The sequence below is a fragment of the Hylobates moloch genome, unplaced genomic scaffold (assembly GCF_009828535.3).
Source record: "Hylobates moloch isolate HMO894 unplaced genomic scaffold, HMol_V3 SCAFFOLD_444, whole genome shotgun sequence".
Classification (NCBI taxonomy): domain Eukaryota; kingdom Metazoa; phylum Chordata; class Mammalia; order Primates; family Hylobatidae; genus Hylobates; species Hylobates moloch.
In genome coordinates, this window is record NW_026652719.1 from 1 (window position 1) to 18370 (window position 18370).

Here is an 18370-nt window from a genome sequence, read left to right on the forward strand (position 1 = left end):
CTCTCTCTCTCTCTCTCTCTCTCTCTCTCTCTCTCTCTCTCTCTCTCCCTCCCTCTCCTTCCCTACCCTCTCACTGTCTCTCTTGGCCTCTCTGAGGGTCTCTCTGTGCATCTTTTTAGGAATCTCGCTTTCACTCTCTCTCTACGTAGCCACTCTCCTTCCCCCATTTCTGCGTCCACCCCTGAACCCCTGAGCGACAGAAGCCCCACGCCTCCACCATCCTTGAACCCTTGCAAAGGGGCAGGACAAGGGGACCTCTCTCACTCCTGCTGCTGCCCATGCTCTGCCCTCCCTTCTGGTTGCTCTGAGGGTTCAGAGGCTCCCTCTGGGACTAAAGGAGTGTCCTTTACCCTCCCAGGCTCTGGCAGAAATAAACTCCAACCCGACTGGACCATCTGTGTGGCTGTGTGTGTTCCTGCAGGGGGTCTCTGATGGGGCAGGATGGGCACAGGCTGCTTCAGCCTGCTAGGGCAGCAGGTCAGGCAGCCTGCTGGTTAGAATCACAGCTGCGTGGGTATACACGGGCATCCTGTGGATCAGGCGCTTCGTAACTCCTTTCCTCCTCACTCCAGTGTATAACGGAAATATTCCCTCCACTATACAGATGAAGGAACAGTCTCAGAGCAGCAGCATCCCTCACTCCACGCCCCCAGTGAGTGCTAGAAGGGGTGTTGCACTCGAGCCAACTCTTAAGTGTTTGCAAAATAAATGACAGGCCTGCTGCAGTGGCTCATACCTGTGATCCCAGCACTTCGGGAGGCTGAGGTGGGAGGATCACTTGAGCCCAGGGGGTGGAGGCTGCAGTGAGCTATGATTGCGTCACTGCACTGTAGCATGGGTGAAGAGTGAGATCCTGTCCCAACAGCAAAACAAAACAAAAAGACAGCTGTGGTCGTTTGTGCTGGGTGCTGTGCTAAGCACACAGTTTATCTTAACCCTTAGCACAGCACTACAGGTAGAGATTTCATTGCACTCCAGTGCCTAGAACAGTGTCTGGCACACAGCAGGCATTCACTCAATATTTGCTGAAAAACTAAGTGACGCCCCTCCCACCCTTTTAGAGTGGTGGAAACAGGCTCAGAGAGGCTGAGTGACTTGCCCAAGGACACACAGCTACTAAGAAGTTGAAACAGTTTGAACCCAGACAGTCTGGCCTCAGAGTCAGCACATATAGTCTGAGCCCTCAGCCCCTGACCCCACCCTGGGGACCCAGGTCTATCCCTCTTGTGGGAACTAGGCACCCTCATGGGGGGGCTCAGGTTCCTCAGACTGAGTCCTCAGTGGATTTTCAGTTAGAGGTGTTTATCCCCATTTTTACCATCAGGGAAACTGAGGCAGGTGCTTGCCTTAAATAAGGTGCAAGCCATGGAGCGGATGTCAGGATCACCAAAGCCCATCCTCCCCTTTTTTAAAAAATTGAGAAAGGGTCTCACTCTGTCACCCAGGCTGGATTCTGTCACAGTGGCACAATCACAGCTCACTGCAGCCTCGACCTCCCAGGCTCAAGGGATCCTCTCACCTCAGCCTCCGGAGTAGCTGGCACTACAGACGCCACCACACCTGGCTAATTTTATTTTATTTTTTGTAAAGACAGGGTCTCTCTTGTGTTGCCCAGCCTGGTCTTGAACTCCTGGCCTCAAGCGATCTTCCTGCGTCCTTGGCCTCCCGAAGTGCTTGGATTACTGGCCTGAGCCACTGTGCCCAGCAATAGGGCCCCACTCTAGAAGTCCCAATCCCTCTGTGCGCCCCAGCCGCAATCAGGAGACTTTCCTAGCAGGCACACAGGAGGCAATTTTTAAATGAAAAGGAAACCTTTATTTTGGTGGTGAGTGAGGGTGGGTGGGAAGGGGGCATGACACTTTTTCTTTGGGGAGAGGGGGGTGACATGCGGCAGCTTCTGCATTGGGCGGTTCATGCACCCAGGGTGGGCGTGGGGGAGGCTTGGGGAAGGGGCCACGCCGACCCCTCCCTCCCTGCCCTGCGGGTGGGCTGAGAATACCCGCCATTAGCACCAGAGTTGGACGATTTGCAGACCTCCCCTCCCCACACTGTCTCCGAACCCCGCCCCCATCCCTGAGAGCGCCCCCTCGCCACTTCCCCCACCAGCGACAGGCTAGGCCCGCCCCGCCCACATTTGAGTGAGAGAAACTTATTGCTGTGTGTGTGTGTGTGTGTGTGCGCGTGTGTTGGGGAGGGTGAGCCGCGGAGCTCAGGAAAACCCCCCCGCCATTCATTCCTCCCCAATCGCCCCGCCCCCTGGCCCGTGTCCGTGCGTTCCCGGAGCGCAGGAGGGGCGCGACATGCGTGTGGGGGGCGCGTCATGCAGCGCATGCGTGTAGGTGCAGGCACCCTGGCGGCAGGAGGGAAAAGGGGGAGCCGGGACTTGGAAAGAGTCCCTTTAGCTCGCTCTCTCCCTCCCCGAATCCCACACTGTTGACTTGGGGGATGGGGTGGGAGGGGAGGAGAATCACGTTTTGTAGAAGTTTATCATGATTGTGGTTATTTTGAAAAGCTGAACTAAAAAGCTGGGTACGTGTGGCGGATTGGCGAGCAGAGGGAGACGTTGGGAAGAGGTCAGTACCCTTTGGAAAAGACCCTCACCCCCTTTCCCCGCCCCCTTCGGCTTTCGTGAAGGTCAGGGGAAACGGGGGGGCTTGTTAAAGAAGTTGAACCCTTTGGCAATATAACCAGTCCCCACCCCGTCCCCTGGTGTCTGGAGCCCCTAGCCCTTTGCCCCGCCCCCACCAAAACCCGCCCCACCCCTCACCCCTGATTCACCAGGGTTTAGGGTCCGAGGGAAGGATGGGGGGGACTCAAAATGCCCCTTGCATAGGAATCGTTGCATCGAGAATCGTGCTCAGTGACGCCCCCCATCCACCCTCGAGTGGGGGGTTCCTGAGGCCGTGGGAGCAGAGGGAGGGAGGTGGCTAATTCCGTGGGACCCCGGCTCCAAAAGGGGGGTCCGCTAAAGAGTCTGGGACCGGTGTGGTCTCTGGGCTTGGGGGAGGTAGCGCATCCTTGAGCCAGGATAGGAGGTGGGAAATGATTTTCCACCCGCGAGCGTGACGCGGTGAGGACCGCTGGGGAAGGGGGGCTGGGATCCCAGCCGAGTTGGGTGTTGTCGGTTCCCAATCTTCTGATATTCCAGTGTCCCTCCCTTCGGGAACAGCCTCTGTGATCATTTGTGGACTACTTTAAATGGAAACACTCTTAACCTAAATAAACCTTGTCCTAGCCAAGCCGCGATGCCTGCACTTACCGGCTTCTGTACAAAATGCGTATTAGAGACAAAACTTTTAAAACAAGTGTTTGTCCTCATACTGCCTCAAACCTTAGCACACCACCGAAGGTACAAATACAACCCTCTGGGAAACACTGGTGTCTGTGAAGAGGGTACCTTTGGGGCACCATCTCAGGGAAGGGACTCAGGGTTAGGCATAAGACAAAGAGGGTGCTTGGGGAGGGTCTGGTTCCCTGGAAGTGCAGATAGGTTGCGCCTATCTTGGAAGTTCTAGCATTAAGGGAACCTGGGCTGGACAAGTCTGTTAGGGCTTTGGGGATGTGGGTGGGGAACAGGCCTGAGGATTTGGGGGTGTCCAGGAAATGTCAGTTGTGGGAAGGATTTGGAGCATCCCAAAGGCTGAATTTGAGCTGAAAAGAGCTGGGTCAAGTCTTGGAGGTTTGAGAAGTGCTGGGATGCAGTTCAGGGAATTTGGTGGGGGTGTTTGGGGTGGCGGGAGTGGGGAGGGAGGGCGGTGCGGGGAGCCTCTGTGTGCAGAGGTTAAGTCGCAGGAGTGTGTGGGGATTGGGAGATGTGGGGTGCCAGGGTCAGTCTCAGAATTCTGGGTGCAGGTCTCATGTCCTAGGAATGGAGGGGGATAGTTGGGAAATTTCGTGTGCTAGGGCCAGATCATCCCAGGAATTCTGGGATAGGAGGTCTGAGTCCATGCAGCAAGAATAGAGGCGAGCTGGTCCCTGGGGGAAGGGGCGGATGAGAGGGTGAAATTCACCAGAGGGATTCTCCTAACGGCTGAGGGAGCAGGTCCGAAGCCCGCCCCGCCCTCCCACCATCTGAGCTCAACTCCGATTTGGGGCTTGGGTAACTGTTCCTCCTTCCCCTACACTGTTTCTAGTTTCTGGTTTGTTTTCTCCTAATCAACACACAGGGTTGGTTGTCCTCCTGGGGTGAAGGATGGGAAGGCTGGAGACCTTAAAGGCCAGCCCGACCCCTGGGAGGTGCCAGCCCCCTTTCCAAAGGGCCTGCCCCTCAAACCCGCGCATGCGGCCCCTGGCGGCTTATTGCTGAGGTGGACTTGGAGTGGGGGCTCCAGGTTAGGGAAGGCATGCAGTGTGTGGGGGGGAGGTGCCCCAAGATGTAACTGGCATAATTTGGACTTATTTACACAAGTTGATGGCAGGGAGATGTCCTATGGCTCGTGGAGACCTGAGAAGGCTTTTTGGGGGGAGGGAAGAGTTGGGGGGACGGGCTGTGGCCCCTCTCTCCATCCTGGGGGCCCAGGTTGGGGGTGAGGGGCCCGGGGGTGTCTGCTGGCATCGTCATCTCGGTTGCATATTATTAATGACTTTTTGATTTTTTTAAAAAAACCCTTTTCCCCACCCCCCACCCCCAGCTCCTTTGACCTTCTTCCCGGTCACCCCCGAGTCCCCCCACAGGGGGGAGGGGAGCGCTAAAGGATGGAGGGCAGGGTCGGGGGAGCGCGGCGGGCGGCCCGGGGAGAGCCAGGGGGGGGTGGCAAGGGGCGCGAGGCGCAGGGACACCCCGCTCAGGCCCGCGATGCTGCTCAGGCTGCGGGATTTCTCGTAACCTGGGGGGTGGGGAGGTGTGCAGAAACAGGGGGGAAGCACGAAGATGGGGTGCAGGGAAGGGTCCGACAGACAGACCCAAGGCAGGGAGAAAGAGACAGAGAGAGAAAGAAATGGAAGGGGAGGACAAGAGATACCCAGAGACAAAGAAGGCGAGAGAGAGAGTCAGGCAGACACAGACACAAAAGGACGGATGACAAGAGACAGAGATAGACAGAGATGAACCAAGAAGATGGAGAGAGAAAGTGAACAAATCGGGGAGTCAGTCAACATCGATGAGAAAGGTGGAGACATCGGGGAGGGGGGAGAGACTCTGGATTAGGAGGCAGGTTGGTACCCACCGAGCCTCCTCCGCCCCATTCCCACCACAGTCTACCCCCCTTCCTCCCCTCCATTGGTCCCCTCATCTGAGGCAAAAGGTGGGGGGCAGCAAGGCGGGATGGTGGGCGGCAGGGGCGTGGGGAGGGGCTGGGTGGAATGCACGTGGGAGCAGCCAGCGGAGAGGGCAGGGAACGGTGCGGCCGCCATGGCGGGGCTGGGGGTTGACCTAGTTGTAGGGAAAGAGGGCAGGCAGGGGGTGGGGTCTGCAAGGGGGCTGAGTGGAGCGAAGCTGGCAGTGCCCTTGGGGAGTCAGATGAGAACTCCAGAAGCAGTGGGGGTGGGGTGGGGGGGAGGGAGCCTCCTCCAGAAGATTCTAAGGACGGGGTCGGGGGTGGCGGGCGGTGAGGCGGAGGGCTGGGGAGAGGGACATCTTTAAAGGGTCCAAGAAGGCTCTGAGCTTCTGACGGGTGCGGGAAGGCTCTCACGGGCATCTCACAGCTAATGGGACTCAAGATCCAGCAGCAGTGTGTGTGGTTTCTGCAAAGCCTGGGGCTGCCTGCAGGGTTCTGCACCCCCGCAAGGAGTTCTGTGGCTTTTCCAGGCAACGCTAAGGGAGCTGTCTGGACAAAAGGTGTCTTGATCGTAGGAGAGGGCTTGGGGGGAGAATTGAAGCCCAGTGTCTTGGGGACACCCCCTCCCAGCCATTCCCAATTGCTAACCTGGGGGGAAGGGGCAGGGGGGGGACCGAGAGTCTCGCGAGGTCTCAGGCGGTGACAAGAGCTGGGGACAGAAATACACAGAGTCACGGGGGTGGGGAGAGGATGGTCAGGGGAAACCCCCCAACACAGCCTCACTGTTGGGGGGACGGAGAAACGCCGCCGGGATCTCTTCCTCCTCTCTGGTGTTTTCCGGGGGAGGGGAGCAGTGAAATGGGGGGCGGCTGAGACATCAAATATGGAAGGAGCTTCCGGGGTGGCTGGGGAGGGGGAGGGGAGGGGGAAGGATGGGAGGAGGGAGAGTGCTGGGGAGGAGTGGGAGCCAGTGATCAGGTGAGGGCAGATGTAGCAGGGAGGAGCAGGGGTGGAGGACAAGCCCGGAGGGAAGGAGGGTCTTGGGAGGACCATAGGGGACAATTAGGGAGGGAAGAAGCGTGGCGCAGTGGCTCAGACCTGTAATCCCAGCACTTTGGGAGGCCAAGGCAAGCAGATCACTTGAGTCCAGGAGTTCGAAACCAGCCTGGCCAACAAAACCCCATCTCTACTAAAAATCCAAAAATTAGCCAGGCATGGTGGCAGGCACCTGTAATTCCAGCTACTCTGGAGGCTGACACAGGACAGTCACTTGAACCTGGGAGGCAGAGGCTGCAGTGAGCCAAGATTGCGCCACTGCACTCCAGCCGGGGCGACAGAGCGAGACCCCATTTCAAAAACAAAAACAAAAAGGTTGGGAAGGGAAGGCTGTGGTAGGAGAGACTCTTGAGGGAAGGAGCATGGGGAGCAATAGGCCAAAGGGGTCTTGTGGGAGGGAGGGTTGTGGGGCTGAAGGACAGCAAGGAGAAGGCTTGGGGAGGGCTGGAGGGGGAAGGATCCAGGGCACCAGGGGTAGAGGCTTCAGCCCACCCCATCAGCTCCAGCCATGATTTGAGTTCAATGAATGGATTTTGGCATCATAGGCAAGAGAAGCAGGGACCTCCCCCACCCAGCCACCCCCACCCCAATCCTCCCTCACCCATAGGCCCACACCCTCCCCGCACCCTCTCCCCCTCAATCCCACAGGGGCCCCTCTAGACCTGGGGGTGGGGAACAGAGGGAGGTAAAGGACTGGGAGTGGGTGCAAGCAGGGGGAGGAGTTAGGAGCAGGGAGGGGAGTGGGGGGGTAATGAGATGGAAATGGACAATGATGGGGGGGTTGCAAAAAGGAGAGGTGGGGGGGATGGAACAAGGAGCCAGACAGTCCCCCCTCTGGACTAGGAGCCCGGAAGCCTGGGGTCTCGGCCCTTGTGCTCTGTGGCCTGGGGTGGTGGGTTGGTCATGGCCTTCCTTGAACGTCTGTGAAACACAGGGGTTTAGGTGAGGCCATCCCTGGAGGCCCCTCAGGTTCCCTTATGGTATCTCCTTAGGCTGTGGACAGGGATCCTTTAGGATGTGTCTCTGCATTTCTAAAGAAGATTCCATAGGCGGTTGTTGAATGAATGCGTGATGGATCACATACCTTCAGGTGGCTTCCCTTCACGTTTAAGATAAAGTCCCACCTCCTCACCATGGCCGAAAACCCAACCTGATCTTTCTCCCTGGACTCCAGCAGCCCTCTCCCCTTGGCCACTGGGATCAGCGTCACTGCGCTCCTTGCTGTCCCTTAAACAAGCCAAGCTCATCTTCCACCCCCTCCCCCGGGCAGCTCAGGGCCTGTGCACTTGCTGTTTCTTCTGCCTGCCTGGCCCTTTTCACCCTCCAGGTTCTGTGTCACCTCCTCAAAAAGTCCTTTGCAGAACTCCTTTCCTTCCCCAGAGACAGGGTCTTACTCTGTCCCCCCAGGCTGGAGCACCATGGCACAATCATGGCTCACTGCAGCCTCCCAGACTACTGGGCTCAGCAGTCCTCCCACCTCAGCCTCCCAAGTAACTGGGTCTACAGGCATGCACCACCACACCTAAGTTTTTTTTTTTTGAGGAAATGGTCTTGCTGTGTTGCCCAGGCTGGTCTCAAATTCCTGGGCTCAAATGATACTCCCACCTTGGCCTCCCAAAGTGCTGGGGTTATAGGCAGCAGCCACTGTGCCCAGCCAGACCTCGTCAACTGAAGTGGCCAGAGTAATAGCCTTGTTCCTTTATCTTTATCTTAATTGCTTCTTTTCTTCTCTTTTTTTTTTTTTTGAGAGGGAGTCTCACTCTGTTTGTAGCCCAGGCTGGAATGCAGTGGCGTGATCTTGGCTCACTGCAACCTCCGCCTCCCTGGTTCAACTGATTCTCCTACCTCAGCCTCCCAAGTAGCTGGAACTACCGGTGCCCACCACCATGCCCGGCTAATTTTTGTATTTTTAGTAGAGATGAGGTTTCACCATGTTGGCCAGGCTGGTCTCGAACTCCTGACCTCAAGTGATCCACTGTCCTAGGCCTCCCAAAGTGCTGGGATTACAGATGTGAGCCACCCACCTGGCCTTAATTGCTTATTTTCTGCTTCTCCCTGTGAGGGGCTGGAAGCTTTTCCTGTAAAAGGCCAGATAGTAAATCTCTTTGGCTATAGGAGCTATATAGTCTCTGTCCCAATTATTCCACTCTGCTGTTGTAGCTTAACATGGTTGTGTTCCAGTAAAGCTTTGTTTATAAAAACAGATGGCTGAAAGATCAGGCCCTCAGGCTGGAGTTAGTTTGCTGACCCCTTATGATCTAGAGATTGTAAACCGTGATGGCAGATTCATGCTTTGTTTTATCCCAAATCTGTAGTGCCTGCAACTGTGTTCTCAAGAATCAGTTGTGGCCATGGCCATGCCTGTAATCTTAGCACTTTGGGAGGCGAAGGCAGGAGGATTGCTTGAGCCCAGGAGTTCAAGACCAACCTGGCCAACATAGCGAGACCCCATCGCTTGAATCCAGGAGGCAGAGGTTGCAGTGAGCTGAGATTGCACCATTGCACTCCAGCCCAGGTGACATAGCAAGACACTCTCAAAAAAAAAAAAAAAAAAAAAAAAAGAATCAGTTGCTGAAACAGTGAATGAATGGATTGAATACATGAATGAAAGGAGCTAGGAGTTGGCTCAGGTTGTTACAAGGATTAAAGAATATATGTTAAATTCCTAGCATGTGGTAAGTACTTGGTGATATTTGCTGAATGATTCATCTACTAAATAGCACCACACTCTATCCCCCTCACTTCTGCATGGCCGGCAGCCCCCAGCCTGTCCCTTCTGATCCCTGACCCCTGAGTCTCTCGGCCTCGTCCCTTCCTCTCCATCCTCCCAGCCCTGGCCCCAGCTCAGGCTTCCACCTGTCACCTCAGCCTCCTCTCCAGCCTCCTGACTTCCAGCCTCCCATCACAAGACCCCAGAGCTGCCCCTCCCAGCTCACCTGCCTCCTCCCCAGGCCCCTACACAAGGCTGCAGCCTCTCAGCCTGGAGCCTGCCTCATCTCTACCTGAGAATCCTCCCTCTGCGGTCTAGTCTCCTAAGCTCTGTCCTGCGGTTCCCTCCAGCCATTCCTGTGGATGGGATTTCTTCCTCTGCGTGTGGTCAGAACTCCTGCTCAACCTTAAGGCCCCACTGCAGATATGGAGTCTTCCCTGATGCCCGGCCCCGCCCCCTGGGAGTTTCTAGTGCTCCTCTTACTGTCTGTGCTCCCTCCATTTTAGCATGTATCGCCTCAAACCATGACTTTCTAGGTCCGTGTCTGCCTCCTGCTCCAAAGCGGAAGCTCCTGGGGGCATGGATTTTGTTCACGGTTGAACTCCCCATGCCCAGTACCTGGGACGCGTGGGTGCTGTCTAAGCGCTGGCTGAATTCACACAGGGGCATGGACGGATGGCTGAGCCTTTCTCTCCCCATTCTGCACCCAGAAGTGTTCTGGGTATGCCCTCCATATTCCTGATTGAATTTTTAAAAAAAACCTAGGACCAAGGAGGGAGGCAGAGATGTTGATGGCAGTGAGGATGGGGTCAGTCGTGAGGGCAGGTGCAGTGTGGGAGGCAGGGTTGGGTTAGTTCGGGGGTTAGTGAGGAGCAGGGTGAGTCCTGGGTAGGTGGGTGTGGGGTCAGTGTCAGGAGCTGGGGGTTAACTGGGTGCAGCTGCTTGCAGTGAGGGGGCCGGAGTCTCGGTCAGTGGGGGCTGCATGTTCTCAGAAGGGTTAGTCAGGCAGGAGTGGGGAATCTAGGGGTCCGGGGGATCAGAGGGTGGGGGCTACTTACCCCGGGGGGAGGGGGTTCGTCCACTAGGGGGATATCCAGGCCGCGGCGTTGGCGTTGAGGTCGGGCAAGAAGCTTGGGGGGCCTGGCTTACGCCAGTCTTGGGGGGGCAGTGGGGGAGCACCAGTGGCTGGGGGTGGGGGAAGAGGCCAGAGGGTTGGGGGGAATGGACATGGAATAAAGACAGGTGAAGGGTCAGTGGTGAGGAAACTGGGGGCGGGGGTACGGGGAAGATCTGGGAGGGAGGCAGTTTGGGGCCAAGGGAAGGGGGAAGGGAAGTCCAGTGCCTCCTCCCCCATCCCCTCTCCTCCCTCCCCTGGGCAGGGGAGAGAGAGGGAGGGTCCCAGGGGGTCAGTGGGGGGGCACCTCACCTTTTCGGATGGAGCCATCAGGGGAAGGGGCATAGTCGGTGAGGAGGAAGCAGGCTCGGTCCCGGCTATAGCGGCCACGGCTTCCAGGCGTGATGGGGCTCTTGTCTTCCGGGGACATGGCGGGCTGGTCAATGGCTGGGCAGTCCTCGTGGGCAAGCGCAGCTGCTGCCGGATCCCCATTGGGGCGAGGATCTGCATCCCAAGGTGGTCAGACAGAGAGACAAAGGAGAGAGTGAGGTGCGATGAACACGCGCTGGGGCGAGATGTCTGTGAGGAGCAGATGCTGGGAGCGTCGGCGGATGTTTGGCACTGGAAGTGGAGATTCAAGGGCAGGGTGATGGGAAGGAGTGGCCAGGAGGGTGGCAGGGGGCACAGCTGGGAGAGAGTATCAAGGGGGCGCGGCTGGGGGGTGATCATGGAGGGGTGTTGAGTGCTGGGAAGGGTGACTGCAGTCGGGAAGGGTGGTCTGGACAGGGAGTTGGACTCCCTGGTGGTGCAGGGAGGTGTTGAGAGCTGGGATGTGGTAGTGGTGCCAGGTGTGGGGTGCCAGGAAGGGTAGGACTGGGGTGGGATGCTGTTTAAAGATACGGTCTGGAGCTGGCCACAGTGGCTCATGCCTATAATCCCAGCACATTGTGAGGCTGAGGTGGGAGAATTGCTTGAGGCCATGAGTTTGAGACCAGCCCTGGCAACATAGCAAAACTCCATCTCTACAAAAAATAGAAAAATCAGCTGGGTATAGTAGTACATGCCTATAGTCCCAGCTACTCTGGAGGCTGAGGCAGGAGGATCACTTGAACCTGGGAGGTCAGCCTGCAGTGAGCCATAATAGTTTTACTGCTTCAGCCTGGGTGATAGAGTGAGACCCTGTCTCCAAAAAAGATAAAAGATAAAAGATGCCAGGCGTGGTGGCTTACGCCTGTAATCCTAGCACTTTGGGAGGCCGAGGTGGGTAGATCCCTTAAGGTCAGGAGTTCGAGACCAGCCTGACCAACATGGTGAAACCCCATCTCTACTAAAAATACAAAAATTAGCCGGGCACGGTGGCGGGCGCCTGTATTCCCAGCTACTCTGGAGGCTGAGGTAGGTGAATCACTTGAACCCAGGAGGCGGAGGTTGCAGTGAGCCAAGATGTTGCCACTGCACTCCAGCCTGGGAGACAGAGTGAGACTCCATCTTGGAATAAGAAAAAAAAGAGAGAGCTGGTTGTGGATGAAGCAAGCCGGGTGTTCGGGAGAAGTTGAGGCAGTGTTGGGGGGTGGTTGGCTGGAGCGAACTTCGGGGGGCTTGGTTGGGGTAGGGGTAGGGGGTGGAGGGATGGCTGGAGAGGATGTGGCAGGCTAGGAAGTGGCTGTTCAGGGAGAAGTGCTGGGCTCTGGGAAGGGCACCAAGGGCTGGGTTAGGTGAGAGATGGGAGGTGGGACCTGGGGGTCCCCTAGGCTCTGACTCCGGCTATTTTTAATTGGTGTGAAACTGGGTCTGTGGCTGAGGGAGCAAGATGGGGGCCAGGTGGCCCAGCTCCCTTTCTTGACCTACTTAAGGCAGGGCAGTACGGGGGGGCCACCAGCCTCTCCTTCTTCCCAGACTCCCAAGCCACTGCCTCTGAGGCATAGACACCCCCTGGGGGAGGAACACACACAGAAGCACAGGTAACTTTCTTCTCCCTCATCTCTCTCGCTCGTCTCTTCCTCTGAGCAGCACCTCTCTGGATCTCTCTCCGGGACCCTCCCAGGCTGCCTGCAGCAAAGCCAACTGACCAGGCCCTGGCTTCCGTTCTGCCCTGGGGGCTCTGCCCTGGCCTGACTCTCCGTTTTGAAGTCTGTCTGCCTCTTGGGCTTGCTGTCGTTAGAACCCAAACTCTCTGCCGCTGACTGCCCCCACCTCCGCCCAAAATCTACATCCCATCTCTCTCTGGTCTCCATGACAATCTCGGTTTCTGACTCCCCGCCTCAGACCCTATCGGCTTCAGTCTCTCTTCCCTCAGGGCTGTCTCCCGGATGCTCAGATGCTGCTATGTTCCCTGGGGTTCTGCCTCGGGTCTGTCTGTGATTCGTGTGAGACCCTCTCTCTGTGTCTCTCTCTGAGCCCCACGCTCCTCCGGGTCCCTCTCTCTGCACAGCTGATGACACTGCCTCTGCCTCGCCAGCCCCTCTGAATACCTCGCAAATCTGTTTCTCCCCAAAACTCTTTCCCATGAAACCTGTGTCTCTGTGTGATTATCTGTGCTTACTTCTTGGCCTGAGCTCCTGCTGTTGGCTTTTTTCTCCCTCACCTCTTCGACGCCGACCACCCCAGGCTCTCTGAACTCCGGCAGCTACCTCCCCAGTCCTCCCCAGGTCTCCACCTGTGCCCCCGACCCCTGACGCCCAGGCTCACCTGCCCGGTTGATCTCAATCACCTCCTCCTGAGCCAACGGGCAAGGCTCACCGGGGGCCGGCAGAGGAGGCAGCCCCATGATCCCCAGCCCGCCCGCTCCCCCCCCTGAGCAGCCCGGGGTGCGTGTGGGGCCCCGCTGGGTAGGCCCCGGCCACAGTCACCCCCACGGAGGGTGGGGTGATGGGTGGCGGCGGGCTGATGCCCCCGCTGCCGGGGTGTGGGTGGGGCGGGGGTGGCGGGGGTGGGTCAGGCTTGCAGTAGTTGGGCGAGCCCGGTTGCGGGGGCCGGGGGATGTGTTTGTTCTTCTTCTTGGGCAGCTTCTGCTTGGCCATGGCCAGCGAATAGTACATGCCAAAGTTGTTGACAATGACGGGCACGGGCATGGCGATGGTCAGCACCCCCGCCAGGGCACACAGCGCCCCGACCAGCATCCCCGACCATGTCTTGGGGTACATGTCTCCATAGCCCAGGGTCGTCATGGTGACCACGGCCCACCAGAAGCCAATGGGGATGTTCTTGAAGTAGGTGTGGTTGGAGCCCAGGATGTCATCGGGGTCGGCGCCAATGCGCTCAGCGTAGTAAATCATGGTGGCGAAGATGAGCACTCCCAGGGCCAGGAAGATGATGAGCAGCAGGAACTCGTTGGTGCTGGCGCGGAGCGTGTGTCCCAGCACGCGCAGCCCCACGAAGTGCCGGGTCAGCTTGAAGATGCGCAGGATGCGGACGAAGCGGACCACCCGCAGGAAGCCCAGCACGTCTTTGGCAGCCTTGGAGCTGAGGCCCGAGAGGCCCACCTCGAGATAGAAGGGCAGGATGGCCACACAGTCAATGATGTTGAGGCTGCTTTTAAGAAACTCCACCTTGTCCGGGCAGAAGGTGATGCGCATGAGGAACTCGAAGGTGAACCAGACCACGCACACCCCCTCCACGTAGGTCAGGAAGGGCTCCGTCTCCACCTCCACGTTGGTGATGTTCTCCGGAGGTGCCCCGGGGATCGGGGAGGCCTGGGTCACCGTCTTGTTGCTGATATGGATGAAGCCCTCATGGGTTTCCAGGCAGAAGGTGGTGATGGAGATGAGGATGAAGAAGAGGGAGGCGAAGGCCACATACTGCAGGGCAGGGAGGGAGAGAGAGGGCGAGAGGTGACCTAGGCATCGGGTTGGCCATAACATCCAGAAGACCCTTCCAGTGCCCCCTTTCCCAGCCTCCTGGGCCCAAACTCTGGGCAAAATCCAGGTATCTCAGCCCTGTGGCTCCATCACTTCGAGAATCCCATTCTCCCCTCTAAAGCTAGCAAAAGAGGAGAGAAAGGAACAGAGGCAGTTGGAGAAGAGCTGGCCCCAGCAGACGCAGCAGATGGGCAGCTTCTTTCCTTGGAAACATTTCTGGCCCCTTGCTGTTTCCTAGACCACCTCCCCCCACCCTCCTGTTCCCTGTGTCCTATTTCAGGGCTCCCCAGCAGGGTCCACAGGTTCTGCTGTGGGACGGGAGCCACCGGCCTAAGATCACACATCCTGTGTGTCTCGGAGGCTTTAGGGCTCAGCTTGGAGCTGAGCAGAGGGGAAGGGGAAAAGGTGGGCAGGGAGGCAGAATCATGAAGTGGATAAGAGTCAGAGAGCCTGCGTATGCATCTGGCTTTTAACCTGTCAAAACTGGGCAAGGAGATTGAGCTTTCTGAACCAGAAGTTTGTAGTGGGATTGTTGTCAGGATTAAATTAGATGAGCGTACAAAGGACTTGGCTCCAAACACAGTGCTTGGAGCAGTGCCTGGAACACAATAAGAAGACCTGAGCTGTTGTTAGGGTATGCAGGCAGCAGTTAGTTGGGGGGCAAGGTCAAGGCCTCACCCAGAGAGGACACAGCAGTGGTGGTGCCACAGAGGGGAGCTGGGGGTCTGAGCCCTTAAGGGAGGAGGGGTTGAAGGGTTAAGCCTGCAAAAATGGAAGAGGAGATAAAAGAGGAGAGTTAGGCAGGGTTTAGGGCCCTGCAAAGGAAGGGAGAGTCACTGGCCTGGACATTGTGGGAGAAGGCAGAGCCAGGGCCAAAGAGAAGTTAGGGCATTTGCCAAAGGGGCAGAGAATGAGGGGTGAAGGGTCCTGAGCCATTTCAAGATGGGGGATAACCAGAGTCCTGCCACACAGTGATGTGGGTTTTGATGAAGGCGTAGAAGAGGAGGGAGTGGGGTCAGGGTCTTGGAGAAGGAAAGCAATGGGCCAGGCCCCTAGAGATGTCATGGGCTTTATCAGATATGCAGAGGGGTGGGAGGGGAGAGGAGTGCATTGGGGAGGGAAGACAGGTGTTATAGTAAAGAGAGGGTTTTAATCCTGTGGGTAGTGGAGGAGGGAGGGCATGGGGAGTTTTGCTACTAATCAGGGGCACACAGCACAGGGAGGCCACTGCCGGACCACAGAGGACCTTGGACTTTGGGGTGGGCCAAGGGCCAGCACTGTCCCTCTGTGTACCCCCTTCCTCCACAGGGGTTGGGCTCTGGGCTTGACTTCACTGAGATGCAGAGCTGGGAAGTAGGGGGTGGAGAGTTTCGGGGCCACAGAGAGGACCCTAGACGTTGGGGTGGGCTGGGGGCCGGCGCAGGTCCTCTCTGCACTCCCCCCACCCCCACCCTCGCTTCTCTGCAGTGGTTTAAGAGGCCAGAGGCCTTCGCAGAGCGCATGCCTGGTTCCCCGCCCCCTCTGAGCCGAGCGCGCGGCGCTAGCTGCGGCACCGCAGTGGGGGCGGGCCAGCCGGGCCGGGGGGCGGGGCGCACGGCGGCCAGTACCGCGGACAGCTCCCCCGCCGCAGTGCGCAGCCGCAGCGGCTCGGGGCCGTCTTAACCCCTTCCGGGCCGGAGCCTAGTATTCAACGCGCAGCCGCAGTGTTGCTGCTTTCCGGCGGGGGGCCAAGGGCCAACAGTCTAATTAACTCCTTCCCTCCCAGGGCACAGGGAAAGGTGGGCACCCGCCGCAGTGCGCAGCTGCAGAGGCTGGACGGCGTCGGGATGGTTTAACCCCTTACTCCAGGGTGTGTCAAAAGCAGGAGGGGTAGGAGGGCATGGAGTCTCTGTAAGAAGGAAAGGAATGATTACGAGGAAAGGGGCGGGGGCAGGGGGCTGTAGGGTCGGACCCTCCACTTTGGTTTGGCCTCAGCTCCCAACTCTCTCAAGCCATCTCACTGGGAGGCTGGAAAGGGCTCGGCACACCCTGGACACCCAAAACACACTGGCGGAGTATATGAGTATCTCCCGTAGCTGTCCCGAACACCTAGCCTGACCATCACAGAAGAACTCTAACTTCATCCCGCCCCTCACCTCAGCACCCTTCAATGGGGTCACAGGAGAGAATGGCGCCCCAGGCCATGGGGGAAGGAACCGCTCAGTGTCTTGAGGGGGCATCTAGGGCCATGTCCCTTCCGCACCTCCTCTTCCCCACCTCCCCCCATCCAACCCCAAATCTCGCCAACTCAGCGCTTTCTGGGGACCAAACTTTATGCGGTGGCTCCAGGCGCCCCCCCCCCGCTCCCTCCTCCGGCGCGAATGCGGCACTGCGGCTTCGCGTCCTTCCCAGCTCAGGACGCGGCACGGTGGGGGGAGGGTGCCAAGACCTGCTCCTCTGGGTGTTTGGGTCCCCAGGAGCCCAGGAGGGGGGTCCTGGGATCGCTCCTATTTCCCCCATTTCCAATTGCCCCCATTTTGCACTGCCCCCCCTTTTCCACCACATTCTCCCTCCGGGGTCCCCGGGACAGGGAGGAAGTTAGTAGGAGGAAGAGGTTCAGGAGAGAACCCAGGGGGAGGGTAGTCATTTAGCCTAGGAAGTTATGGATGCTTGAGGAAAGTTTTCTGGGAGCGATGGAGAGAGCTTTGCGGAAAATCTGGAATTTGGAGAGAAGACTCTTTGGTTCACTTTGATGGAGGGGGACAGACTGAGGGGCTAGGTTCTGGGTTTTGCACAGGGGGGATTCGAGAAAGGAAGAGAGCAGGTGGAAGGAATCCCAGGGCAAGGTAGAAAGAATTGTAAGTTATTTTGAGATGAAAGTTTTAGGGCTGATGACTTGAGGGGCATCCCAGGGTTTGAGGTTAGAAAAAGTTCTAGAGCAGGAGGAAAAGTCACTTAGACTAGGAAAGGGGCTGTGGGGGCTTTGGATGGGGGGAGTCCCAGGGATAGAGAGTGCACTCTGCAGTTAAAATGATGGAGGGGAGAAGCTGCGAGGATCTATGGAGGAGGAAGAACAATTCTGGAGGACACGTGAGGGTTCTGGAGAGGAAAGGCATAAGATGGCATGGGATGCTTCTGGAGACACTGAGGAGGAGTGTGAAAGGCTTGGGGGAAGTCTGGAGCTTTATAGGGAAAGTCCTTGGGATGGGAGTTGGCGTGGAGGTTGAAGAGTGTTGAACACAGAGTGAACACAGAGGGGCCCTGGAGGTTCCAGCGGAGCAGATGCCCCAAGATGAGTCTTGGGAGGTGAAAATGTCCAGGCAAGAACAAGTGGAGGTTCAGAGGGGCCCAGAAGGCTGTGAGGTTGGGGTGGGGGAGTTTTCTGACACTTGGAGAGCAGAAGATACTGCAGGAAGGGGGTAGAAAAAATAATCACGAGATTCAAACTTGGAGAGAGAGGTCTTCTGGGAGAGGGGCCACGGGGTGAATCAGGGAGGTGCGGGGAGAGACTGAGAGTTGAATAGGGGGCCCCAGAGAGTCTGGAAGGCAGGGAAAGTGGGGGACAGGGCTCACAGGGCCTAGGAGAATTTGAGGGCTGAGAAGGGATGTCTTCTGAGGGGCTGGGGAAGGTCCAAGAAACCAAGGGCTGGACGGTGACCAAGAGTAGTGAGAAGAGATTTGGAGGGGCCCAGGAGACGTGAGGGTTGGGGAGGGTCTCAGAGGAGCCCAGGAAAGGTGGGGACCGGGTTGTTCAGAGAAGCACGGGAGATGCACGGTCTAAAGGAAGTGTCTAAGGGTCTAGGGTGGCCTTGGCGGGGGAGGGGGAACTTTGGAGGGGTCTGGAAGAGCCTGAAGGTTGGAGACTGTCTTTGGAGGATCTGGGGGATGGCTGCGAGAGGCGGGTGTGTTCGCAGGAGCCCAGGAGACTCAGGATTGGGAAAGAGGCTTCTAGGAGACTGAGAAGCCTAGAGGGACCCGGAGGGGTGTAGCTGGGGCGCTCCTGGGAGACTGGGGGGCGCCTGGAGAGGCGGGGGGGGGATGGATGGGGGCCCCGAGAGCGCGCTCACCCTGGCAGCCCGCGACGAGTAGGGGTCCTCGAAGAGCGCCCACACGCGGGGCTGCCAGCGGCGCCACCACGTGCCGCCCGCGCCGCCCGCGCCCCCTGGCGGCCCCCCGGCGCCGCCGCCCGCGTCCTGGAAGCAGAGGCGCTTGAGCTCGCCGCCCGCTCCGTCCAGGCCGCCGCCGCCCGCGCCCGCTTCGTCGTCCAGGCCTCCGTCGTGGGCGCCGGCGGCGTTGGCGGCGTTGGCGGCGCCCGCGGGGTCGGGCGCCTGGAAGGAGTCGAGCGCCTCCTCAGCGTCGCGATGCTGCCGGTAGGTCATCCAGCAGCAGGCCTCCACGTCGGTCTCGTCGATGCCCCAGAAGCCGAGCTCCTCCTCAA

General features: G+C 58.2%; 1 protein-coding gene across 1 annotated transcript; it reads right to left on the reverse strand.

The window, feature by feature from the left end:
- Positions 1–4743: 4743 nt before the first annotated feature.
- On the reverse strand, positions 4744–18365 carry LOC116464336 (potassium voltage-gated channel subfamily C member 3-like; the record flags this gene model as incomplete). Its single annotated transcript, XM_032147594.2, is given in 6 exon segments — positions 4744–4826; positions 10041–10167; positions 10409–10600; positions 12785–12887; positions 12889–13893; positions 18000–18365. Coding segments are annotated over 5 exon segments (1770 nt in total), but the record flags the coding sequence as incomplete, so codon positions are not given.
- Positions 18366–18370: the final 5 nt, after the last annotated feature.